The sequence below is a fragment of the Eschrichtius robustus genome, chromosome 6, assembly GCF_028021215.1.
Source record: "Eschrichtius robustus isolate mEscRob2 chromosome 6, mEscRob2.pri, whole genome shotgun sequence".
Classification (NCBI taxonomy): Eukaryota; Metazoa; Chordata; class Mammalia; order Artiodactyla; family Eschrichtiidae; genus Eschrichtius; species Eschrichtius robustus.
Window position 1 is genome coordinate 104100276 of NC_090829.1, and position 19915 is coordinate 104120190.

Below are 19915 nucleotides of genomic sequence, written 5' to 3' on the forward strand. Positions count from 1 at the left end.
CCACCTGGATTTACAAAACTTTAAAAATATTTTTAGAATGCTTTAAGAATACAAATTAATTTTTGAGAGAGATATAAAACATTTATTCCATTTTATCATATATTTAACTTCAAAATCTTGAAAATGATTTTTATTTATTTTTATTAAATGGACTCAGTAATTATTGTACACCACAGTAATCACTGGTAGGAAACAAAAATTTTAAAGATTTATATCTATTCCCAAACTAGATGAATATTAAAAATGGCAAAAGTGTTAGTTTAGGTTTTAGAAAATGAATAAATGTAAATTTTACAAAAAGGAACCAAAAAAGATATACAAACAAGTTTTTTCTCTAAAATCCAATTCAAAGTTTACATTCTGTCTTCTTGTGTTGCTTTTCCTTACACTTCGGTCACGTATCAAATTTAGGTTGTTATGAATTTTGTATCTGAAATAGAATGCTTTTTCTACTCAGTGTGCTAAGTAGTTCCCATGTACAAAACTCCAAAAAACTGCATATGATGTTGACTACAGTAGTAAGTGAGCTGATTAATAAACGCGTTCAATGAGTTAAAAAATGTGAATAAAATGTGATGCTCTAAAGGAACATTTTAAAAGTAAATAATCGTATTAAACTTAGACATACTTAATCATGTTATTGTCAGATACCAGTATAAGTCTGCTATCAGTACAAGTTGCCAAACTGACCAATTTTAACAAGGTGATTACTGTTTAGGGCAGGGGTCCCCAACCCCCGGGCTGCAGACCGGTACCAGTCCTTGGCCTGTTAGGAACCGGGCCACAGAGCAGGAGGTGAGGGGCAGGCGAGCAAGCGAAGCTCCATCTGCCGCTCCCCATCGCTCCCCATCACTCACATTACCTCCTGAACCATCCCCCCACCACTGCCCGTGGAATAATTGTCTTCTACAGACGGTGTGTGGGGGGGATGGTCCCTGGTGCCAAAAAGGTTGGGGACTGCTGGGTTATTTTCACCTTGATGTAAATGGATACTTTTAATTAAACATTTGAATCTATTATTCAAAATATATATCTAAAAGTTTGTCTAACTGCCAGATGAGGAAAGAATCCTATAGATGCCGTTCTTCAGTGCAAGAGAAGTACCATTATTTTAAATTAAGTAATTATTTTGGAATTATTTCTTTATAAATGTAATTTAAACCACCATTTCATTCTTATTTCTTTAGTACCCAAGTATTTCCCAGTTATAAAATAAAGTCTCTGGACTACAGTAGCTTTTCCGGTCTTTTTGCCTTTAATTTCAAGGCAAAAAAGAATTAGAATAACCTAAAAGAGTCACTGAAGCTTCTGATAGAACAAGGGAGTGAGAAGGAGCACCCTGATCTCTGAAAAGATCTAGTATTTGAATGAGGTGTTTATTGGGACTTTTAATAATATCTCAGAAAACATTTTTATTAATTTAAAAAGCATTTAAGTCAAAAGGTATTGCAAGTGTCTCTCATTTATTGGGAACATCACCAAAGAAAACAAACAACAAAAATTCAATTAATTAATTAGTGCTTTCAAATAACATAATTTGGTAAAATAAAAATCTGAGAATCGATTTTAAAAAGATATCTTAAAATAAGGTAAAATTAGGATGTATATTTCAAGAACAGTACTATTATAAAACATACCTCAAACCATATAAATATATCCTGTTTGTATAGCTCATGTCTGTCAAGTAAATCAACTCCATTTTCCAGACACAATTTAAACAAAGCATCTACAGAAAAGTGCACAGTCAATATTTTAGTAATTAAAATTCTTAAACCAAAGTTTTAGAAAAATATAAAAAGTTAAAAATTTAGGTTATAAATTCCTAAGAATTCCCTTTCCATGCACATATATCTTACAAATGTTTAAGATACAGAAATAAAGACTATTAAACAAATAATAAAGAAAGTGTACAGAGTCCATTGGCTCTTTTCCTGAACAGCTTTTCCTTCAGGAATATGCCCATGAGTGGGGATGTATAAATCAGAGTCAACAGTAATTTTTGCTAACTTGGTCCAAATGCTTGTCCCATTTGCTGGTCATTTTGCTTCTTTTTTTTCTTTGAACCATGAAGACCATGGGTAAGTAATTATCAAAACAGTCAGGTCTTTGGCTCACTGATACTGCTACGGTTGTCTTGTCCCAGTCATCGATGTTCAGGGTTTTTCTCCTGTGAGAAAGAAGGTCCTCCAGCTCATCTTGCCGACCTTAACAGAGCGCGTCCACATGAGCTGGTTATGTTATGACGTCGTGAGAATCACTGTTAGGTCTCTGTCGCACAGCCAGGGGAGGCAGTGGCTTCCCGTAGAAGTCTGTGCAAAGAAGGGGTACCAAAAATATACAAGTGTTATGGTAAATCAAGATTTCTGACACAATTAATTAATTTCCCCCTTTAAAAGAGTAAGACACTCTGACTTTACAGGTGAAGCAATGGTTGGGGAGGACAGGGGAAAGAAAAGGAAGAATCCAAAAAAACTTGAATAAATTCAAAACACAACCACTAGGGTAAATTCATAACTCTAGGTTATAAATTATTCTCTACTTGATTTAATAAAAAGCTGCACCTAATGTATATATTATTATTGTTTCCAATTAAGTGTTCACATTAGAACAAAACAAACAACAAACATCTAAAATTTATGGAACCTATTGCCAAAGCCCTGATAAAATCAGTATTTGTACAATCCATGTCCTTCTCCAATGGCTATTACTTCTAGGAATTTGCAGAGAAAAATTCATTAATTATCTTAGTGTTCTGGTACATAGGAATCTTTTAAAATGATGCTTCAATATAGTTCATTGATTTAGGGCATATTTGATACAGAAACAGTCTTAATTTGTACTTCATAATAAGTTCCTAGCCCTTAATTATCATAAATTTAGGTTTATAAATTTAATAGCATATGGAAACCTTCAGTAAGTAAGTATTTCCTGGCCTATTACATTAAAATTATTCTAGAAGCACAGGTGTTCAAGATTACTTGAAATAAATATATTAAAAATATATTTGGGCTTCCCTGGTGGCGCAGTGGTTGAGAATCTGCCTGCCAATGCAGGGGACATGGGTTCGAGCCCTGATCTGGGAAGATCCCACATGCCGCGGAGCAACTAGGCCCATGAGCCACAATTACTGAGCCTGCGCGTCTGGAGCCTGTGCTCCGCAACAAGAGAAGCTGCAATAGTGAGGGGCCCGCGCACCGCGATGAAGAGTGACCCCCACTTGCCGCAACTAGAGAAAGCCCTCGCACAGAAACAAAGACCCAACACAGACATAAATAAATAAACCCAAAGTTTAAAAAAAAAAAAAAAATATATATATATATATTTAGGGGCCCATTTCCAGTTCTGCATGTGCCGGAGTTTAGCTAAGCTACTCCATGGTATTGCTACCTCAGCATCTATTTTGTCTGGCCAAGTGGCCTGTGGGGGCCTTAAATAGATACTAGCACCTCATGCAAGAACATGCTCTAGAAAACAGCCTGCAGAATCACAAGTAAATGCTAAGTTCCTGATATGACTTCCCCAATGGCCTTCGTGATCAACTGTCTCGCTCGCCTTCCCTTAGATAATACCCCAGAGGAACTTACCAAAACTCCGCTGTTTTGGTTTGAACTGACCAATCTGGCCTTAGCCTGGGAACCCCAAAGCACTCCACCCACAGGCCCTAATAAAGGCATGTTGCCCAGGTACTGCAGTTCTCTCTGCCTACACCTTGCCTTGACCTCCCACATCCCACTGTGGAACCCTTGAAGCATGTCATGTACTTCCTCCAGGACCTGTGAGTAATTTCTCTATTTCAATTTCTCTTCTGGTCTTTTTGAACTGAGGCCAGGGGCTCTACTTAACAAACATTAATTTAGCAAAGTCCTAACAGCATTTAAGAAGCTTGGAAGTCACTCCATACTAATGAGATGTAAACAGCTGAAAGACTAAAAAATCACCAGTTCTTCTGGGACCCATAAGAGAGGGGAGGTCACCAAAACAAACCACTGCCCTCAATATTGGAGAGACAGGCAAACACAGGAAGTCTCAGTTTACCAGGCCAGACATTCATGAATGGAAAGTGCTGAGGGAACCAGTGCCCAGGTAGGAAAACCTGAAATGTGATTGACAAAATGCTGGATGCTCAGTGTGGACAAGCCTGAGAGTTAAAAACTCCAGGGAAATTAAGTCATAAGGGGGACCCCCCCCCGATATTGTGAGATTCAGCTCCAGGAGCCTGAACAAATTCCCACAGTAAATGCTGGAGAAAAATCCCCTCCTGCTCACAGCAGAGCAGGGGAAAAGGAACCATTATGAAATACCTTGTAGTATTTTGTTCTTAACAAGGCCTGCACTCGAGGAAACTAGTTAACCAGAGCCTAACCCGCTGGGGTATTATCAGAACCTAACCCACCTGGGGAAGTGCAATAACCAATTCCAGCTGGCCCTAGCCATTCTGTACCACTTAATGGGGGAGAAAAAAAATTTGAGAAACTCTTATGAAGTCAACAGTCCAGAGGCACAGGCTCACTAAAAGACCTGAGACCTAATCACAGGAATATAGAATGCTTCCCCTGCCACCACACAGCACCACGGCATTACTAAAGGCCTATTTACAGTAGTTCCTCTTACCAAGTACATCATGCTGGACTATCAAGAAAGAAGTCCAGAAGGCAAAAACATAATTTGAAGAGACAGAGCAAGCATCAAAACAAGATATGGCACTGATACCGGAATTATCAGGCCAGGTATTTAAAACTACTATGACTAATCAGCTAAGGGCTTTAATGGATGAAGTAGACAGCATGCAAGAACAGATGGGAAGTGTAAGCAGAGAGATGGAAGTCCTAAGAACCAAAAAGAAATGCTTTTGGAAAAAGAGAAAAGAACACTGTAACAGAAATGAAGAATGCATTTGATGGGTTTATTAGTAAACTGGACATGGCTGGGAAAAGAGATATATATCAATAGAATCCTTGAAAACTAGAAAGCAAAAAGAACTGAAAAGAAAAAAAAGAGAACATCCGAGAACTGTTCAAGCACCAAAGGTCTAACATACATGTAATGGGAATACCAGAAGGAGAAGAGAGAAAGGAGCAGAAGCAACATCTGAAGCAATAATGACTGAGAATTTCCTCAAATTAATGTCAAACACCAAACACCAGATTCAAGAAACTTAGAGAACACTGTGCAGGATAAATGCCCCCAAAACTACATCTAGGTGTATCATTTTCAAATTACAGAAAATCAAGGAAAAAAAAAATCCTGAAAGAAGCCAGGGGGGAGAAACCACTTTTCCAGTAGGTGGACAAAGGTAAGAATTACATCCAACTTCTCCCCAGAAACCATGCAAGCGAGAAGAAAGTAGAGTGAGATTTTTTTAAGTATTTAGAGAAAAAAACTGCCACCAACCTAGAATTCTATACCCTGCAAAATTATTCCTCAAAAGTAAAAGAGAAATAAAAACTTTCTCAGAAAAACAAAAAATGAAGGAATCTGTTCCCACTAGACCTGCCTTGCAAGAGATGTTAAAAGTTCTTCAGACAGAAGGAAAATAATAAACATCAGAAACTCAGATTTAAATAAAGAAAGAAAAAGTATCAAAGACGAAATATGTAAAGGTAAAATGAAAACTTATTTTTCATATTCTTAATTGATCTAACAGATAACAGTTTGTTCAAAATACTAATAGCAACAACATATTTGATTATATATACTTATATGCATATCTCATGTACATATATGCTTATATATAAATGCTTATGTATGCTTATGTATGCTTATATATATGCTTATGTATGCTTATATATAAATGAAATGGATGACGGCAATGAAACAAGGGACAGGAGGAAAGAATTAGGATTCTTTGGTTATTATAGGCATTCACACTACCTGTTAAGTTGTACAGTATTATTTGAAAGTGGACTTGGATTCGTTGTGAATGTATATTGCAAACTCTAGGGCTGCCACTAAAAAAAAGTCCATGACAAAGGAGGCAAGAATATACAATGGAGAAAAGACAGCCTCTTCAATATATGGTACTGGGAAAACTGGAGAGTTACATGCAAAATAATCAAACTGGATTACCTTCTCACACCGTATACAAAAATAAATTTTAAATGACTAAAGACTTAAATGTAAAATGTGAAACCATAAAAATCCTAGAAGAAAACATAGGCAGTACGCTCTATGACATCAGTCTTAACGATATTTTTTGGATACGTCTCCTCAGTCAAGGGAAACAAAAGCAAAAATAAACAAATGGGACTACATCAAACTCAAAAGCTTTTGTATAGTAAGGAAACTATGAACAAAACGAAAGCCTACTGAATGGGAGAAGATATTTGCAAGTGATATATCCAATAAGGGGTTAATATCCGAATATACAAAGAACTCATACAACTCAACATCAAAAAAACAAACAACTCAATTAAAAAATGGGCTAGAGGACCTAAATAGACATTATTCCAAAGAAAACAGACAGATGGCCAACAGACACGTGAATAGTTGCTCAACGTCACTATCATCAGGGAAATGCAAATCAAAACCACAATGAGATCACCACACACTTGTCAGAATGGCTACCATCAAAAACAACACAAATAACAAATGTTGGTGAAGATGTGGAGAAAAGGGAACCCTCATGCACCGTTGGTGGGAATGTAAACAGCACAGCAGCCACTATGAAAAAAAGTATGGAAGTTCCTCAAAAAATTAAAAATAGAACTACCATACAATCCAGCAATTCCACTTCTGGGTATTTTTCCAAAAAAAACAAAAACACTAATTCAAAAAGACATGTGCACCCCCATATTCATTACAGCATTATTCACAATAGCCAAGATATGAAACAACCTTAAGTGCCCATCAATAGATGAATGGATAAAGAAGATGTGATACACAAACACACACACACACACACACTGGAATACCACTCAGCCAGAAAAAAAAAAAGGATACCTTACCATTTTGACAACATGGATAGACCTAGAGAGTATTATGCTAAATGAAACAAGTCAGACAAATACTGTATGATATCACTAGCATGTGGAATCTAAAAAAAAAACCAAATGAACAAACATAAAACAGAAATAGTCATAGATACAGAGAACAAACAGATAGCTGCTGGACAGGGGAGGTGGGTAGCAAGGGCAGTAGGGTGGGGTGCAGGGGGATGAGTGAAATAGGTGAGGGAAATTAAGAGGTACAAATTTCCAGTTACAAAATAAGTGAGTCACAGGGATGAAATGTACAGAGTGGGGAACATAGTCAATAATAACTTAGTATCTTTGTATGGTGATGAAGGTGGTCAAAAGGTACAAACTTCCAGTTATAAAAATAAGTAAGTACTAGGAACATAATGTAAAGCATGATTAATTAATTAACACTGCTGTATGTTATACATGAAAGTTGTTAAGAGAATAAATCCTAACAGTTCTCCACACAAGGAAAGTTTCTTTTTCTTTTGTCTTTATCTGTATGAGATGGTGGATGTTCACTAAGTTTATTGTGATAATCATTTCATGATGTATGTAAGTCAAGTCATTATGCTGTATACTTTAAACTTATACAGTGCTTTAAATCAATTATATCTCAATAAAACTGGAAGGAAAAAATAAAAAACAAATAAAATAATGAATCTGAATAAATTTCAATGTAAGAACGAGAAACAGAAAATTACCATTAGGCAAATACCACAGTAATAATTATTGCAGACACAATCCAATGATGGAGGCCAAAACTAGTAGGCTAAAGTTTGTGGAGAACAGAATATTTGCATAATCTTAAAGAATCACTTCTAAAATATTTACTAATTACAAAGAGGGAAAACAGTAACATTTTACAATGTGGCAAATACCACCTTATCCAAATGATCAAGGTTAACACCACCAGTAATGAGACATACCAACATCATGTACCCCCTATTTCAAACATTTTGAACATCAGTTTGGTTAAACAGTCAGATTTGCTCTTGTGTCATCAGTCTGCAGCCTCTACCAGAGTGTACCATAGACAATACTTGATTTGCCACAGCTATATCATTACTTAACAAAAAAATTTTTTAAATAATAAACTGTATATTCTTGCCTCTTTAAAAAAAATTAGGAGAAAATGATTGTTCAAGCAACTATAAATTTAAAGCAACTACTAAGCTGCAATGATGCTCTAACAAATCTTAATGTAATAGTATAATATAATGAATTCAAAGTATGGATTTCAAAGCTGGACAGACCTAAGTTCAAATCCTGATTTTGCCACTTATAGCTATGTGACCTTGGGGTATAGGTTCCTCACACAAAAAATTGCCCATCTTACAAGGCTATTAGAAGAATTAAAATGAGATAATGTACCTAAAGTACTTAGCAATATGCCAGTCACATAGTATATACAGGTATTACTATTGCTATAATTAAAATTATAACAGAGACAATTATTTTGATAAATTTAAAGTATGCCTTTTCTAACTTCTTGATTTCAAAATTAATGAGAATTATAACACATAACAGAACTCAAGATTAAACCAGAATGAATACCGTTTCTATTATGTTTTACTTCTGGAATTTAAAAGTACCCTACTAAAAAGATAAATCACATACACATGGCAAGAAGTATCTTTTTCCCTCCCAAGAAATTACATATTTTTTGCAGTTGATGCTGTATTATTTCATTGCCAGAATTAAATCATTCTACACAAAATAGGTTTCTTATTGCCTTAAATGTAGGGGATATAAGTTGATCATAGTGCCCAACTGATAGGACCAAATTAATTGACACCCATTTTTATAAAGGGCTTCAAACTTTTTAACATACAAAATTTAATTTTCATTCATGTTTTAAGATTTGAAAATATTCTTTAGTTTTGTACTTGGTATTTTTGGCTAACAGAATCTTGGATTTATTTCTCATAATGTGTAACACATAACATGTTGATGAAGTACAGATTGAGAGTATTTACAAAGTGAAGAATGCATCTGTCTTACCTGTTACACAGAGTGAGGTTTACAGAAAGTAAAAGAAATTAGAAAAGTAATAAAATTAAATTGCCATCAAGGTAAATGTCTCTAATCAAAGAACAAATAAGAATCTACCTTAATTCCTAATTGGACTACAACAAATTGTTTTCATCTCAGTAAATTTTAAGTGCCAAACCCAAATGTAGTTAAATTTTAATTATTTACCCTCGTTTGTCATGTATCTGTTGTCTACTTGCCATCAACCACATTCAAATAAATGTGTACAAAGTTAGGGAAGAGAAGAGGATGAGATTATAATATTGGCAACTATCAGCATCTCAGATGAAAATCTCATGATAAACACTAAAAACTAATTTAAGCTTTTTAATTAAAATTTTAAATTTATTATACCTACTTTCTTCTCCGTTAATGAAAGCAGAGTTGATTGTACATTTTTTTTTACCTAGATAAGGTATACTTTGCCTTAAAATTTATGAGAAAAAATAATAAAGGTATTTTAAAACTTGTGAAGTTAGGATGTCTAATTCTTTGCTCTGAGAAGTTAAATTTATTGATACATACTTAAAATTAACTGATATATTAGAACAATGGTGGTCTTAAACTTAACTAATTGATTATAATTCTTTCCCAGGAGTTCTAATTTAAAAATAAATACAGGAAAGCAAAGAAAAACAAAACAAAAACAAAAAACAACCTTCTTAGCCCATTTTCAACCTCTTTTTTACTTGCTTCTAACTATAATGTTCCCCCAGATGCTACCATTAGTTCTTTTCTCCTTATTCTACATACTTTCCCTCAGAAACAGGAAACTATCATTCTTTCAACTGCATTCATTCAGTAAACAATTACAGAACACGTATTACAGAACAAAGCATTCCTATTGTGTGATGACAACAGAAAAAAAAAAAAAAACTGCCTACATACCCTCCCACCCACCTGTGTCCCTTTTCTCCAGAGCTCCAGAATCTTATTTGTACTGGCTTATAGACATTTCCAAATAGATAAGCCTACAGACACCTCCAGAGCAGGTTTCCTTCCTCCTCATGTATTTTCAGTCTTAGAAATAGCACCAACCTTCTAGCACCTTGAGCCAAATAATTTCCTGTTCCTCTCTCCTTTTAGCCCATACATCCATTCATCATATAGTACTTATAACTGTTCAAATATTCCTTGCGTACATTTTTATTCTCCATTCCAATTCCTATTCCTCACTTCTCACTCTGACTACTGCAACAGCTTCTAACTGGGATCCTTAGCTCAGGTGTGACCACAGTCTAGTCTATACTTTACATTGTGACAAAAAGTATTATCCTAAACAATAAATCTTGTAATACTATTTCTCTGCTAAAAATGTATAGTGTCTCCTGTAAAATTATAGCATGTCCAGACATCTTACCATACCTGTGAGGCCCTAAACAATCTGGCTATAAGCCATAATTCGAGGATCAGCACTCTCTGTAACTTTAAATTTCCTCTTTCTTACCCATTCTACCCACATGAACCTAAGCTCTAGTCACAAGTAACTTCATACTATTTTCCAAATAAGCAATGTCTTTTCCCACCTCTCCACCTCTGAATAGTCTGTTTCTTCTACTTACTGACTCTTCTCATTCTTCAAAGACCCAGTTCTAATACCACTTTCACTGTCTAGGCGGTTTGTGCACAGTACTCCAATTGTACACCATAGAACCTTTCACCATACATTGTGAATTGTCACATATACTATAGTAAGCTGGAGTGTTATCTTTTATGTTAGACTAGGATCCCCAGAAAAGTAGAATTTACGTCTTATTCATCTTGGCATCACCAATGTTTTAGGTGGTGTCAGATACAAAACAGTTGTTTGTTGGACGCCTAATTCAGTAAGAAAAAATAGTACCTGTTATATGAGAAATTAATATTTTTCTCTATGTACATGTATTTATATATATTCACTGTGTTGTTAGAAACAATTAGGTAATGCTAATATATCTGTGTATAAATACATGCACACATGTATATGTATTTATACACAGATATATTAGCATTATCTAATTGTTTCTAACAACACAGTGAATATTTAAACTGATAATGTAGTCTAGCACACACAATTTCAGAGTGTAATAAAACAGGAATTAACCTATTGTAGTCAATAAAAACATCATGATGTAAAGTCAGCAACCAAAAAGACATGTGATTTCACTGTAATTTTGATATAGTCTAAGGACAAACTTTCTGTCTTTAGAATTGAAAAAAATCTTTTAATTTTCACTAATGATTATGAAGAAATATTTCATTATTGACACAGTATTCAGAAAAAGAAAGCAACCAGCACATTTAAATTTATATACTTTTTGAATAAAATATTTTATACAGTTCAATATAATTTTAAATTATATATAATGCTTTTCTAAAGATTAAACTTCTGAATTTTTTTTTCCCTAGTAAATGGGTCTTCTTAGGAAACCAAGTTCTAGATTAGGGAAACAGAGCTATCAGAAAGGAGATGAAATGTTCTTGATAAAGAAGTTTATTGAGTTACTATATATATATATAAAATTATCCTTCTGCATTTTAGAAATATTTTATTAAAGGAATCTGGGCTGATGGTCTGAAATCAGAACTTCTGCCTGTTGTATAAGGCAGTTCTCTACTCCCAACTGTCCTTTCTCTAGTTTTCCAGGTGAAGTTCTTATGCCCTATACTGGCTGTACTAAACCTTGTGTTAATTTCATCCAAAAAAAAGTGTTTTCTTTAGTCAATGAAGCCTTCAGTAACTTTCTATTTGGCTGAACTTTATTTGGCTTACTGATTTGGTCTCTGATCTGACAAACTGTGTTACTCTTTACTTCACTGTAATATACAGCAGCTGAGTATCATTAGAAGCAGAGAAAGAACAATTATGCGGCATTATCATTGAGTATATTGAGCATATATAGGACAATGAAGTTTTTAACACTATAATTGTACTGTCTCATATTTAAGTTAAGTTACTTAAAAATCTTTCCCTTTTACAACTATTTACATTAATATATAATGGATAAACACAAGCTCTGACGGTCTTTACCTCTGTATTCTAAGGTACAGGTCAAATCAAATTATATAGAGGCAAAGGGCACTTAGGAATAAAAAAATAAATAAATGACAAAAAGTGAAGTGTAATGAAAAAGGATGGTTGTGGATTTGAAAGGCTTCCAAAAGTAAAAGTTCGTTGAAGTAATGAGGTAAAGAAAAGTGAATGTGGTACGTAGAGCTTTGAAAACTGATCCTTTTGCATTACCATTATGACGTGTTTCACCAAGAGGCTCAAGTTTTGGAAGTCTAGTGACTTTGGGGGTTCCCCAGCCAACTAAAGAAAAAGAAAAACATTTAAAAACACTGTTAAACAATATCTCTTTAGGTCTGTTGAGAGGATCCCTTTCTTGACAGGAATGTATATAACTTCAATATCAATTCATATATACTGAATGATGCAGTACTGAATAACCATAAACCCATTTTAAATGGCTTCTATTTAAAAATGTAATTATAGGTTGGTAATATCTGCTTAAAGTTTTTATTTACCTTTCGTTAAAAATATAAGCATCCTCACTGCCATCATAAATAACCTTAGGCTACTATTCTAACCCCCAACAGAGACTAAAAGAAATGTAAACTTATTAAATGGAATACTAGAAATGAGTCTTAAAATAATTCTCAAAGGAAAATGTTACCATCTAAAGCCTTCTAGCAGGGCTAAAAGGAAACTATAAACATATACGTTTGATATTTATTGAGTATGTGAGGTACTATGCCCAGTGCCAAAAATATTACAATTATTGTGCAGTTAGTATGTCCCAGTGCTTTATATGCAGTATTCCACTTAATCCTCAAAACAGCTTAGAAGGTCGGGATGAATGTTGGAAATATAACGGAAACACTCACACATCTTGGTTTCAAATGTTAACTTTCAGGATGAAAGATCCAATTTTTTAAAAGCTCATGTTAGCCGTCCATTCCTTAAACTTAAATTCCTTTTAGCAATCTGGGTACTGATATTTCAAATAGGACTTGAATCCATTATAAGAAGTGCTTAGGTAAAGTTTTCTTATTAATTTTTACTTATTTTTTTACTTTCATAAAACATTTTTTCTGAGTAAAAAAAAGCAATAGATATTTATGTTGATAAATTCTGAACAAAGTAGATGGAGCAAAGAATTCTACCTTTTTCACAATTCACAAGATGATAAATATACTGAATAAAAACTGCATAATTTCTTTCTTTTTCTTCAATGTTTAAAGCAGTATTTCTAAATTCAGTATCAACATCAGTTTACTCACCAGGAGGAAGAGGTGGGGGTGGTGTTGGACTCTTAGGAGCAGAGTCATCTGTATTAACAGGTTCTACACGGTGGCTCCTTTTCATTCTTAGTTTCTTAGTTTTCTTTTTACTGTTATCTGTGAGAATATAAACATGAAACTTTATGCCTCTGTGAAGAAGTTACTTCTATAATAAAAACTAATGAACAGAATTAGAATATTGATATTATTATTACCATAGGAATATATCTTCAATTCAACTTAAAAATTGTTACCAATAATGAACTGTGAACTTGCCTTCACTAAGAATAAATTTTTAAGTGATGGTTTATTGGATGAATGATTGATGAATATGACACAAATGGCAAAAAGCCATATTTTAAGTTCTATAAGAGGTGATTTGGAATACAAAAAAAGTCCATATTTCCAAAAGTAACATTTTTTCCCCCAAATATCATACTAAGTAAATGGAATTATCCAACTGTAGGGATTTCCATAAAACTCAGAATGACCTGGGGAAAAAGGAGAGGTATTGGTTTGTCTCAGCAGGATATACAGAATGATTCTAGGTATAAGTCCAAAAATAATCCTTTGAGATGTAATAAAACACCCCAATCAAATCTAAACACATTATCCATGAAAATAACCCCCAAATAAGGTATGCCCAATATAAATATATGTAACCAAAACTCACATTATTAGACCTTACAGAATTGAATTTGTAATCTTTCTAAAAATAACTATTTACAGATTCTCACTTAAGCACATATGAACATTTTAAGTGCATCTGTGTTGTTAACATGTAAACTTTAACAACGTGAACCAGGATGGCATAGTAGTTAAATAACCAAACATCAAAGTCACTGAAATATTTTCACTGACAATCCCAAATTGCTAAATTTATATATATAATACATTTTCTAAAATGGAAATTATCTGTTATACAACAAGCAGCCAACATCTATGAAACCTATAAAGCAATGAGAAATACAAATATATTTAGAAACATTATTTTTCTAAATAAATTAGTATCACTTGAAATATTTTACTCTAGATAGAAACAGAGACATCTTTTTACAATTAAAGCTGTAAGCTTTACAGCTGGGAGAAAGGAAAGAGAGCCTCCAGAACCATATGGTACTTTAGGATGGGCAGTAGAACAGGGTCACGGACAAGCATAGGATACGAAGCAGAGGACCTGAAGTTGAGGGAAGCGTGTCTCAGTACAGCCACAGATGAGACGTATGATCTTAAATTACTCAACCTCTCCAAGGCCCTGGTTTCCTATTCTGTATAATGAGAATCATATACCCGAGGATTGCTATGGTAAATAACATAGTGCTGTGTTAAATACTATTTTCAAATCATCTACCAAATCATTTTGTTCTTTAACAACATATTAGTGTTTGGAAGAGTTCTTCCAATATATTGAGAGGCCACTTTAAGTCTACTTTTTGTTTTACCCTATTGATAGAGCGATATGGGTACAAATGTGGCTACCCTAACTTCCCAAATTACAAAACTATAACTTTCAAATCTAATTATTTCTATATAGCAAAATATCCATGTTAGCTAATCTGCAGCTCAGGGACTGAGATCTTATTTTCATAAACTCTTTGATACTGTACAAAAATTCTTATATACCATGGAACCATATTGCTAACTAGGAATGGCAAGGAAGCAATGATTATTGAGTATTTCCGATGTGTCAGGCCCTGTGCTAGGAACACTCTAGGGTTACTTTTATTATAAGTAAACCTAAAAGCCTGGTGAAAAAAAAGATGACAACCCCATTTTAGAGAGGAAACGAGGACTGAAGAACACTATATAACGTAACATATATCTAGTAGATGAGAAATTCTGGATGCTACCCCAGGTTGTCTTGAGTCCAAAGGCAGAGGCTCTCTCTATGATACCAAAAGATGTGAACTTCCTGTTAAATTACATAACCACTTAGAAAAAGTAAAGTAATTATGAATTGAAGATGTTGTATAATATTAAAATAAGAGTAATATGGCTATTTGATAAAGCTTTCAAAATGTTCAATTGATTATGTCTGCATCCTATAGAAATAACAAGTAAATAAAGGAAATGATGCTGATCATAACATTATGAGGATTAAGAAAAACAAAACAAACCTCCAAAAGCTTTAAAGGTTTTAAATACATTCCAAGGATTCCTGGGGCTATGCAATATTCCAAATTTTTGAAAATGAATTTTCAGCTGAAATTCTTTTAAGTTACAAAGGACTAGATTTTAAGGCATCATGAATAAAAACATAAATTAGCAAACTGACTAACGATTACCTAAAATTCAAGAGAAAACCATGATAAATAACGCATTTGGAGATGAAAAATCTTGCGATACATTTTTTATGAAAATAATCATGACAAATGAAAGAGGTATTTTTAAGTTTTATATATATTATTTGTTATATGTAATATATAAAACTTAAAAATAAAATAAATATAAAAATAAATAAGTATATATATTTTTAATAACTAGATTTATCACCTGATTCTGATGACTGCTGGTCTGTCTCATCTTCATTTTCCAACTGCTGTGTTAATGCCTCCTTATAATTTTCTACTATTCCGAACTCATTGTTTTTTTGGCTACTGTCACTGATTTGGCTCTGTGTCTCTATTTGCTCATGCTCCATTTTATGTTTCAGGGGACAGCCATCACTGTCTTCCTCCACATTTTGCCTCTTTTTCTCTCTTTCAAGTTTTTTTTCATTCTGACAAAAATGAAATATATCATTTTTAATATAATGGTCATATCTAAGAGTTTTAAGGGAGAAATCAAATAATCCAAGAGCATTCTGTAACTTCCAGGCAATGTGATATTTTTATTAAAAAATTATTTGTTGAATATATCATTAAAGCACGCTAATTGTCAAACATTCAGAAAACAGAGATAGTATAAAGAAAGAAAACAAATATTACCAGTAATTCCACAATCTAGAGATGACCACTGGTTGATATATAGTCACTAAGAGGTGCTTCTCTTTGCCTACCCCACACACGTACAGACATACACCATCCACAAACATACATAAATGCGATTGATTGTCTGTATATACATATTTATGTATATTTTTAAACAAAAAAGAATTGAAATTTTAATTTAAAAATATACATTTCTTTCTTTGTCAATGAACCTATAAAGTGCTTAGACTACTGCATGACACGTACATAGTAAAGTGTTAGCTATGAAAATATTATATAATGATATATGTGTAAGCCATTACTACTTTCATCAATTACACAATCGTTTTGAATGGTTCTATCATCTTATTTTACCAATACCCAATCAATGGACAAAGAAGTGATTTTCAACCTTTCACTATTATAAGAAATATAATTATTGAATTACTCCTTTAGAATAAATTCCTAACAGTCAAGCTGTTGGATCAATGAGTAAGCACATTTTAAAATGTGCCATACTACAAACTTTCCTTCAGAAGAACTAAAGTAAAATTACACCACAGGCAAAGGGTTGAGAGAGTATATTTTCCCATATCTTTTTTTTTTTTTTTTTTTGGCCTCGCCACTCGGCACGTGGGATTTTAATTCCCCAACTAGGGATCGAACCCACACCCCATACAGTGGAAGCACAGAGTTTTAACCACTGGACTGCCAGGGAAGTCCTCCCCGTGACATCTTTTTTAATGCTTTTTAAATCATTATCAATCTTTTATATCTCTGACAAACTAATAAATATTTTTTACCTCAGTGTTGATTTATCATTGAATATTTTTATTATCAATACAACTGAAGATAAGTTATTAAATATGCTTATTGCCATTTTAATTTTTTCTTTAAGGAACTACCCATGATAACCCAATGCCTGTTTTTCTGCTAGAGTCTCATTATTTACACAGTAATTTTTTAAGGGTTCTTTTTTTGTTGTTCCCTGGGTCTCAAATATTTTTCATTAGGATTAGCTTGGGTTTTTTTTCTGTCTTTAACTTTGTATAACATCTCTTTAAATACTGAATATAATACGATCTACCTATTTTTCACTTTATGATTTGTGGCCTCATTGTCCAGCTTTGAAAGTTTCAACGTCCTCCAAGTATATACAAATGTCTAACTGTATTATGTGAGTATTTTTAAGGCTTCTTTTTTTATACATTTAAGTCTTTTGAAATTTAATTTGGTATACAGTGTTCAATAATTTTACTTTTTTCCAAATGACTGTTCAGTTGTCCCAATATCCTTTTCTCCCAGATTTGAAATGCCACATTTATCTTACACTAAATGCTTATATATAATTTGGTTTGTTACTATTGTTTCATTGATCTGTTTGTCTATTCTGGAACCAATACCTCACCATTTTTATTGTCTGTGATAAAATCAAAGGAATGAATGTAAGGTAATGTTTTAAAGGAGGAGTTTTATGGGGAAGAAAAGAAAATTTGCCTGGTAAAAAAGAGAGACTATGGATAATTTGTTTCCATTTATTTCATTCCTTTACTGATGATCTTCTTAAAATTACTGTATTTTAAAAGCATAATAATTGTACTTTCCCCATGCCACTAATTAATTCAGGGACTTCAATATAAGATATTTTGTGCTGTATACCAGTATTGTTCATATCTTTATATTGTGAAAAATACAATGTTGGTAGAAGTGCTAAGGCCTTCTAAGTAATTTACAACCATGGTACTATAAAATAACTGGTCATTATGTATAAGGTGAGCTTTATTACACATATTACACAGTAAATCAATGTTTCAAAGTGAAAAACCAAACTTGATTTTCTTTTCCTCTACCAATATTTTTAAAAGAATATAAAACTTGACAAACACAACATTTAATACTATGGACACAAAACAATAGCTCAAGTTATTAAGATTGCTTTACTAAGAAAAGCACACGCTTAAGGTAAATGCAATGGGGTTAATAAAAAGATTAAATACAGCTGACCTTCTAGTATTTAACTAACTTCAGACCAAATATCTCATACTACCAATTATTTTGCAAACAAAGCAACACCAAAAACTCTACACTCATCTTCTTACCTGTGGAGCTGCCTCCCTCCTCAGCAGCAGCCCCAAGGAAGAAATAATCATCCACCTTTCCGGATGAGTACCTGTGTGGAAGGAGGCAGTGACAGGGAAGAGGAATAGAGAACATACAGGCGGGTCCAGCAAGCCACCTGCCACATTAAGCTCTGAGGGAACGGAGAGGAGATTTAGGAAGCTCTGCCACTGAGGAGGCATAGCTGCTGAAGATGATTAAAGCAGGGCCAATGCAAACTCCGAACACCAGTAGAATATGAAAACAAAGACACAGATACACAGAGAGACAGACACAGACACACACACACACACACACATATAAAACCCTATAACTTCATGATTAAAATCTACACATTAATTTTGGTAAAACTTCTGATATTTAAAATTAAAACAAATAATATTCAGATATAAGAGAATTTATTATAGTTTCAAACATTAAGTATCCTAGGAAAATAACTAGAAAATCATTTATGTACTGTAATGCACCATAAGCATTTAAATATTACTGTAAAGGGATAGTAATAGCAATACAGGGATAAAGATAATGTAAATAAGAGTAAACATACTATTATCATATGAAATAAGTGACAAAAAAAATTTATCAGAACAGTAACTGTGATAGTTGCTACATTCAATCTTTATTTTCATTCTCAGTTAATTCTGAAGTCATCTTCCCTTTTTATACTAGATCAGAAGGTAAATTTGAAGAGGAAGAAAAAGCAGCAAACCTTTAACCCATCTCCCCCATTTAATTTCTTTTACAAATAATCAATCTCTGGTGAAATACTTCTATCTCCCTGCCTCCTTTCTGAACTTCCAACTTTATAACTTAAGACATAAAAATTACATTTGCCACCATCCATACCTCAATGATTACAGATGCTATCGGCTGGAAAGGATTAACAATAATTGGTTCTGGGTCCAACTCAGCCAGACCACTGGTTCCATCGAGTTCAGCCTGCTCTCGCTCTCTTTGTTCTCTATTGTTTGAGGGAAAAAAATCGGAATTCCTTATGAGAAAATGCTGAACCATGTTTAAGAACATTTCCAATAGGTTTAAGGCTATTGAGTTCAGTAATTTAAACATCTGGACATGGCTTTGAATTACTGAGAGATTTTCAGATATCTTTATGCAGGTAACAGGCCACTATCCCCATGTTAAGATTAATCATTTGAATTTTAAAAGAAAGAAACGCTGACAGGACTTCCCTGGTGGCACTGTGGTTAATAATCTGCCTGCCAAGGCAGGGGACATGGGTTCGATCCCTGGTCCGGGAAGATCCCACATGCCGCGGAGCAACTAAGCCCACGCGCCACAACTACTGAGACTGCGCTCTAGAGCCCGCGAGCCACAACTACTGAGCCCGTGTTCCACAACTACTGAAGCCTGCATGCCTAGAGCCTGTGCTCCACAACAAAGAGAAGCCATTGCAATGAGAAGCCCGCACACCACAACGAAGAGTAGACCCCACTGGCTGCAACTAGAGAAAGCCCACGCACAACAATGAAGACCCAACGCAGCCAAAAAGGAAGAAAGAGAGAGAGAGAGAGAGAAAGAGACAAAGAAATTAAAAAAAGAAAGAAATGCTGACAAAAATGACATTCCCTATGACTGAGTTCTTAATGTCAGTGATGCATATTAATTATTTTTCTA

The 19915-nt window shown here is 33.8% G+C and overlaps 1 protein-coding gene across 2 annotated transcripts in view; it reads right to left on the bottom strand.

Moving 5' to 3' along the window:
- Positions 1 to 1585: 1585 nt before the first annotated feature.
- ARL13B (ARF like GTPase 13B) overlaps positions 1586 to 19915 on the bottom strand; it is an 80548-nt gene continuing 62218 nt past the window's right edge. The window contains exons 6-10 of one of the 2 annotated variants that reach the window (XM_068546897.1): positions 19127 to 19241; positions 15747 to 15972; positions 13254 to 13370; positions 12214 to 12282; positions 1588 to 2309 (exon numbers count right to left, since the gene is read on the bottom strand). In XM_068546897.1, the coding sequence (XP_068402998.1) occupies positions 2233 to 2309; positions 12214 to 12282; positions 13254 to 13370; positions 15747 to 15972; positions 19127 to 19241 (604 nt within the window). In that variant the 3' untranslated portion in view covers positions 1588 to 2232. Of the gene's footprint in view, positions 2310 to 12213; positions 12283 to 13253; positions 13371 to 15746; positions 15973 to 19126; positions 19242 to 19915 lie in introns of both variants that reach the window. The other variant, XM_068546898.1, reaches the window with a different exon arrangement.